Raw genomic sequence first — 8,169 nt, forward strand, 5'->3', positions numbered from 1 at the left:
AACGTGTGATAAAACGTGTGTCGACGAACGAAACTGTCGAATCGGTTGGCCGAAGAATTGTCACGCGTACGATTATTACGCAATTAACATTCCACGGTTCGGGAAACAGAATTGTAAAGAAGAATTACCGAGGTCGTTAAGGTGGAGGCACGATAGTCTATAAGTATGAATATTTTATTACTGCCATTATCCAACAATCGCTTCGTTAATCCAATTTGATGCGAACTTGGATGAATCGTTTCAAATTGAATTTTTCATTACGATTGTAACCAGACCTTTGATCCACTTCATAACACATAGTAGATACGAAACAATTGTGAACAAAAATCGTTCACAATGTATCTATTTTCAACGTTCGATGGTTTAATAATTACAAATTATTTGCACAATTTTAAATACACTGTTTACAGCTTGTGCAACTGACAGTCGTGAACCAGATATGGTCATGTTTCGCATATCCGGGAACGATTTTAAACATTCAGGATAATTGTACCAGCAGTCTATAAAGAAAATATTTACATCAGAGACTCCCTTACCTATTTTTTACACTGAAGTAATTTTTAGATTCAGGAGGAAATTAGATCTCATTTTACATCTCATTTTTCTACAATCTCAACCTGAAAATAATTAATCTTCTTGATCAGAAACGCCTTAAAAGTATCCATTGCCTTTTACTTTTACCTTATCAGTATAGTCCACGAGTGGACACCACGGATGGAGCCATATATGCGATTTTGTACTCCACTGCTCTGTAATGTATTTAGAGTTGGAGCATTATTTGAATAAATTTCTTTAGATGCTAAACCATTAGTAGCGTCTGGGCATTGCAAGGCCAGCAGACATGTAAAATAAAAAAGACTCGCGACCCTGCAGTCTTTATGATAGATCACTATTGCATCAAACCCTTTTTTCTAACACTAGGAAGATTTTTCATGGTCTACTTCAAGGATCACTCCTTGGTTATTTTTTATATTAAAAATTATACGAGCTAGTTATCACGTATTCGTATCAACTATCAGCTGTACAAGAAGTTCCTGAAAATTGATGGCAAATTTCTTAAATTTTGATTACCACACGATCTCCTAGTCCCACGAAAGGATCGAGAATCGTTATCTTGAGCTTCAACCTTTGCGATTGTTCTGCATTAGGCGTATTATGTATGTACGACAATTATCGTTTTGTCCAGTACTTTTTTTTGTTACTTAAGACGTAATCGATGTTGTCACTTGGAAGTCGATCATTATGTAGACAAATAACAAGCATGTTCCAGTAAATTTCCGAGATTAGGAAACGAATAAACAACGCAATATGTCTCGTTGATGCTAGCCGACCTTAGTATGCCTGATTTTACATTCGATGACGTTAAAGGCTTGGGAAACACTTTGACACGCGAGAAACGGTTACCAGGAATGCACATTTGTTTACACGAAATAAAGTCTGGCGTGAATTGATAAAAATGATGGGCGACGAGACGTACTTAGGCGCCATCGTGTGTTTTATGCGCGTTTCAAATTGTTTCTAAATTGCTAAATGTTCTTTAAAATGTTCTTTCCAGGTCTGCGTAGAGATACGTACAAGAACGTAATGAAGAGACGTAAGTAAAAAATTTCCAACAAACAGATACGATTGTGATTCCCCGCGTTCGATCATTTCATAATATTTATATCTATCCTCGTCTTGAAGAATAATTTCATGATGCAATTGGCTTTTTGTGGGTAATTAATGATTCAGAAACGGATAGTAAGTAGCACACGATTACTGCTATGGTAATATGATTACTTTAGTTTGTAAATACGGTAACCGAGACACCTTTTTGCTTCTTGTGATGCAATTATCTCGTTCACATTATTGCAGAAGCGTCACAGCTCGCTTTAAATACATAATATTCAATGGAAATCAGTTTTGAGAAGCTTAATATTCACGCTAACCACACGTTTTATAATACCCTTGTGTAATATTTATTCATACCGATGCTCAAGTTCAACTATTTTGGTTGAAGCGTTTTTGGAATCTAACGAGAAACGAGAAAACGTTCTCCCGTTCACCAACCTCTTGAAATCGATGTTAATTCGATTCGATTTCAGATTACTTCGAATCTTTTATTATAGCAGATTATTATTTTCAGCCGAAAGATAGAAATTTAGATGTTCGTTCGTAAGTAAATGGCACGTCGGTCGATTATTTGAAATTTGTCACGCGAAAAACGATAATTACGATAAAAAAAAAATTCCAACTGTAAATCGTTAACAAAAATATCAATAACAATAGAGGTTATTATCGGTATCGGGTTAATTGGCCGACGTTAAGTATATCAATGTTTTGTGCTAATACGCATAATGATATCTCACCTTGCGTGGCATTGCGCACATATATCTATTCACACCGTCTGTATTTTTCGAACGTCATCGGTAAATTTTCCGTGTATCGGTGAGAATGTTTTAACAACATTTTTACGCACATACAGCGAGACGAAATTTTTGACCGAACCGTTGCATAATCGAAACCAGTTTCATCGGTAACGTTCGAGATTTCCGATCGAAGGGTGGTGATTTACGAACGAATCCACGCGACATTTAAACAACTTCTGATGTAAAAATCATCGTTTGTTCCAGTCTACAGTCACGTCGCGTTTGCAACACCCAGACTTTTTTGTTTCGAGAACTTGTATTTATTTGCATTTAAATCGTACATTTGTTGGGAATCCTCGACAATTTTATATCGCTCTTAGAATATGCAAGATAACGTAAATTTTTACTTTAATTATAAAATATCGTTTATCTCGGACTGCCAAACGCTGTCGGTAGCGCTGGCAAATTTGGTTGATTTATAAAATTTGTTCTAAACTTTTAAAACGAACATTACAGAATGTTTATCGAAACGGAACCATCGTCGTATCGATTGTACAAGCAGGACCGACTGCATTTCATTGACTGAATCGATCGCATGATCGTTCAAACGCATCGATGATTGCGACCGATTTCGTCACGTTTCGTCAATTAATTGCAAATATTGAACCTAGTGTAAACTATGACGTTCTCCCAATAATCTATCCTGCATACAAAGACATTTATGCTGCTTTCTTATATTCGTGGTTTGAATAAACCAGGAATCCATTAGTGAAATCAAAATTTCCAATGCGATTTGGACGTCACAGTTTTTGAACTTTGGTTTATTATACGATCGTCTTTAGCCTTGGATACCAGTAATCGTCGTGTAATGTGAGCACAAGTAAAAATTGTACGGTTCGAGAACAAATTAAGACATTGGCAATAATATGATGACGAATATACGGTCTGTTTCAGAAATATATTAAAATAATATCCTACGGGTTATGCACAATTTGTAAAATTATAGTTTGTCTTCGTTTATAGCTCTTTGAGTAAGGTTCAAATGAAACCATAATGCTGGAAAGTTCGTAATGTTAGCAATAACTAGACTGCTCGATTGGTTTTGCATGGCTCTATTGAGTAACGCTGAAGTATAAATGTTTATCGTTGTTATTATCCACGGAGAGCCTTCTACGAAGGAAAATAGGCTTCTCTTACATTTTCACCGATTATCGAACGCAACTAGACTTATTATTCCTCGTAACCGAAGGTTTACATTTGTTCTTAGCCGGTGGAAAAAGTTATTGGTCGTTGCGAGGGAAACGCTGACGATTATTGCACACTCGGCTTTATTATACGTTTGCCGAAGTCTTTCACTTTTTTTTCTAATAATTCACGATAGGTATGGTCGGTATTTCTCTTTATTCGGAGAAGAGTTGTACTCTCGTTTCGTTTTTAATTTGTGTGATGCAATACTCGACGTGAAAATAAAAAAAATTGACGCACCATAAAACTAAGGATAAAGTTGTAAGTTCGTTATTTAATCCGTACACAATTATAATCAATTTTATTAGGGTCTTGATGGTTTGAAATCTAAATAATAATAGCTAAGTGCAGATTCGATTTAATATTTCACTACATAATTGAAGTGGTCATTAATATTTTTATGATAGCTGATTGAGTATCCGTTTTACGTCTTCCCGGTGGAACTTTTTAAAATATTCGTTTATTAAGTTGGCCACGCTGAGCGTTATCGCAGCTATTGCCAACTGTGAGAATCTAACTTCCGCGAACAACTTCAGGGAAGTGATTGTTGTGAGTTGCGAATAGTTTCACACATCACGTTAATCTTGATAACGGATTAGTATAAATAACAGTATTATTGAAAAATGGTTAAGTTAACGCCAGATTTAATACAGCAATCTATGCAGTATATAAACCCTGTAAAGGATCGTGAATTGGATCTCAGAGGTATGTAAACGATGCACATCGAAAATATATAACCTAAAACTTGTTGCTAATTCTTTAATTCTTTAACATTGTTTCTATTTTCTCGCATTGCAGGTTACAAAATTCCTACAATTGAAAACTTGGGTGCAACTCTGGTTAGTACGGAAATCGATAAATTCTTGTTTCTTGACCTTTTTGTAATGTTTACAAACATCGTGGTTAAGCACGTCCTTCGTTTATGTTTACGGCGATCTACAAAGCCACGCGTTTCTAATCTCTATAAGTTGAAACCACGAAACGAATACCAGTGTACATAATTCATTAATATTTTTCAGGATCAATTTGATACTATAGATTTCTCAGATAATGATATTAGAAAGTTGGATGGGTTTCCTCTCTTAAAACGTATAAAAACACTCTTTTTCAACAATAATCGTATTGTTAGAATTGGGGAGGGATTGGAGCATTGCATACCAAATTTAAAAACCCTTATGTTGACTGGAAATATGATTCAAGAACTTGGTGATTTGGAGCCACTGACACAGCTAAAAAATTTGACAAACCTATGTCTATTGCAGAATCCAGTCTCTGCAAAGCCTCAATATAGACAGTATGTTGTATATAGGTTTCCACAACTGAGGCTTCTAGATTTTAGGAAAATTAAGATGAAAGAGCGCGAGGCTGCAGTTGCTTACTTTAGAAGTAAAAAAGGAAAAGAAATGATTCGTGAAATAGCAAAGAAAGCAAAAACACAAGCTACTGGCGCGTTCACGGATAAACCATTGACCACCCTAGAGGAACGCAATAAAATTAGAGAGGCTATCACAAATGCTTCTTCCCTCGAAGAAGTACAACGTCTTAGTAAATTACTTCAATCCGGACACATGCCCAGTGAAGAGAGAATACAGAATGGTTTGTAATAGTTTTTATAATGTACAAATATAGCAGAAGACATTATAATACATTATCCGAAATATTTCAGGAAACACAATACCTGAAGCAATGGAAGAAGAGGATGACTAATTTTTCACACATTACTTTCAGACTTAAAATATGTTAAACAAGAACAATCATTTTTATTGGTGTAAGTATTAGATCGATACTCTCGGCGAAATCGAGAACAGTATGTTAAGCTAATAAGAAATTATATGCTACACAACTTCAATTTTGTTGAGAGATAGTTCAGAGATTCGATAATAAAATTATTGAAATACCTAAATGCCGTGAAGCGATTTTGTAAACGTATGTTAGGTTACCAATCACCTTTCAAATTAACTAACATTTTTAATATATGCATCTGTTTATTTCAGTGATATTTTAATAAATCAAGTTTGTACCTATAAACGATTTTTCCTATTTTAAATCGAACACTCGAACCCTCGATAATTAGAATTATTTAGATACGTGGGCGTGCGGCGTCCTTACGATTTCAAGTCCGTTCGCACGTTACGGTATTTCAAAGGAATCGGTATTAGTTGTTTAATATTAACGTATACAAAAACAAAGGAACATACTTGCGTAAAAAAATTCGGGCTTCTTCAATATTCTTTGTGTTGTGCCAATGGGGGTAACAATTCTTCTTCGTTTGGGTTTGAATACGAAGAATATTGAGGAGTGAAGGAAGGTGCAAGTCTACTTGAATTTCCTGTTCCCGACGACTTCTGGTTAACTAACTTCAAAACCTGTTCCACATTCACAAGTTTTCAAGCACTTCTTTGGAAACATTCGTGTAATCCGTGAGACATAGCAATTTTTCTAGTTTTCCGTATTGTGACTTAGTTTGACGAGGATAACATTATTTCTTCGACGCTCCAAACGCGGGTTCTCCGTTTCTCTCCACATCCGCCGGAAGTGTGGCGCGCGTAGGACATTTAGTTTCAATTCTCATAGTTGATAGCACTTCAGTCTTATTCTATACTGAATCGATAAACGTTTGGATTTAACACCGAAATGGTAAGAAACCTCTAAAGCAGTGTTTTTTAACCCTTTTTCTTAGTTGTCTCTTGAGGCTTATGTATTTTTATGATATTTATCTTACATCTATCGTGACTGCTGTTCGCTAATGGAAACAATAGTGTATTAAGTATTTATTTATGACTTGTAATATTACATTACAATGTTTATTCATACGATATATTAAAAGAATAGCTCGTCAATGGTGTAATGTTTTCATAGATAAATTGCTTCGAATGAATTACGTAAGTAAAGTCACTAGATGTCAGCATTGCGCGAAGTGAACGGTCTTACATTATCGGTTATATACTTTTTATTCTAGTTATTGTAATTTTCTAATAATTCCCAACAAAAATGGGTAACGCGTTAAAAACAATAGGTTCGTCGGATTTTCCGGAATCTGAGATGCCTCCATCGTTCGATCCGAATTTAGGATTTCCTAATGGTCGTAAGAAACGGGGCAAGTATTTCGTTCGATTCTAACCCTCGAGTTTAAATTTATTGTCGATATTTTATGTTCGTCGTCTTTTGTTCACACAAGCAACAGGTTCAGTCAGTTTGTAACAAACGATTTGATTATATCGTTAAGATTTTGTGGCATCGTTGATATTACTTTTGTGTTATAAGTGCTTCGCCAGTGACATAATTATGCGTATAAAAACCAGTTTCGAATGACGTCTTCTTAAATGAAAGGTTTATGTCTTTATTTATTTTTTTAAAGATTGTATTGAAACAAAATTGGTTCTGTACGGACAGTTTATTCGTACAGACCTATTTAAGCGGTTTTTGAAGAAATTTTTAAGTGATTCTTTCGAAGATAAATGTAGAAGGTGCTCACGTTACAAGTATCCAGAATTTTTTAATTAAAGACTGGTGTAACAAGAAGTATTACTACTTTCGCGTAAGAATACGATAACATAAGTTAATTTTCAAAATTTGTGATCCGTTCTTCAATTTGTTAATAATTGTTTTTACATGAATGTTGCTCTATTCTTTTCTATCGAAACATTTCTTAGAATTATTTAGAGCAATGAAGATATTCAAGATTACAGATTTTGAATTATTTACTATTTGTAATTGCTAATAATAATATTATTGTACTTTATAGTAATGGTAGCGTCGGAGCAAGAAATCAATGCAGCTAGAGTTCCAACAAGGTTTAGAGATTATTGTTCTCATAAATATTTAGACCTAGAAGATTGTTCAAGACGAAATTTTCCTATTCACCAAAGGTGTAATCATGAATTTCATGGATATGTTCAATGTATAAACGAAGAGTAAGCTTTCAACGACAAACTTTCAAATATATTGTAACAAAAATTTTAATGTTTATTTTGGGCTTTTTATAATTCTAATGCATAATTGTTTCAGCTACATATTGAGAGAAAAAGAATATGAAAGGGAACGTAGACTTCGTAGGAGACAGAAAAGGAAAGAGGAGGCTATGAAAAAAGCTGCGGCAGTGTAGGTTGCAATGTGATTGACTATTGTTCATCTCTAGGACACTTATATAGATGGGTTCTTTCATCGCTGTAAATAAATAATATTAATAAAAAAATTGAATGGCATGGGTTGGTAGAACCATACTCTTGTTTCGTTGCTAATTCCATGCAGGGTTTATTAAGGACCTTAACCTCATTATTTCGTTGATAATTTTCTGACTTAATTAAATCGATATTTCCCATTTCTGGTAATATACTCTTTCAGCTTCTTTAGATTTTGGTTACATGTATCTAAATTATCTTCAATATACTAAAATTAAATAACTTAGGCCTGGTGTTGGTCTCAAGTAGTTCATTAAGGGCCTTGACCTCATGGTGTTTTGCGTAATCGAAACATTGCATGCCGGTTCGAACGAGAGCTTATCCAAAGTACTTATTCCCGACTAATTCTTTATTCCTCAGCGCTTTAATCGATCTTTTATTTGCTATCTAGACGA

The 8,169-nt window shown here is 34.6% G+C and overlaps 2 protein-coding genes across 2 annotated transcripts; both read left to right on the plus strand.

Annotated features, from left to right (window-relative positions):
- The first annotated feature begins 4,145 nt into the window (after positions 1 to 4,145).
- LOC122395569 (probable U2 small nuclear ribonucleoprotein A') lies at positions 4,146 to 5,485 on the plus strand. Its single transcript, XM_043393242.1, has 4 exons — positions 4,146 to 4,298; positions 4,392 to 4,432; positions 4,613 to 5,189; positions 5,260 to 5,485. Exons 1-4 carry the CDS (start codon positions 4,217 to 4,219, stop codon positions 5,298 to 5,300), a joined length of 741 nt encoding a protein of 246 aa, XP_043249177.1. The 5' UTR covers positions 4,146 to 4,216; the 3' UTR covers positions 5,301 to 5,485.
- Positions 5,486 to 6,502: 1,017 nt separating this feature from the next.
- Positions 6,503 to 7,796, plus strand: LOC122395801 (NADH dehydrogenase [ubiquinone] 1 beta subcomplex subunit 7). The gene is made up of 3 exons (XM_043393667.1): positions 6,503 to 6,690; positions 7,339 to 7,507; positions 7,602 to 7,796. Exons 1-3 carry the CDS (start codon positions 6,585 to 6,587, stop codon positions 7,696 to 7,698), a joined length of 372 nt encoding a protein of 123 aa, XP_043249602.1. The 5' UTR covers positions 6,503 to 6,584; the 3' UTR covers positions 7,699 to 7,796.
- The last annotated feature ends 373 nt before the right edge of the window (positions 7,797 to 8,169 follow it).

The sequence above is a fragment of the Colletes gigas genome, unplaced genomic scaffold, assembly GCF_013123115.1.
Source record: "Colletes gigas isolate AHSC1104 unplaced genomic scaffold, ASM1312311v1 Colletes_gigas_Sc00006, whole genome shotgun sequence".
In the NCBI taxonomy this organism is placed as follows: domain Eukaryota; kingdom Metazoa; phylum Arthropoda; class Insecta; order Hymenoptera; family Colletidae; genus Colletes; species Colletes gigas.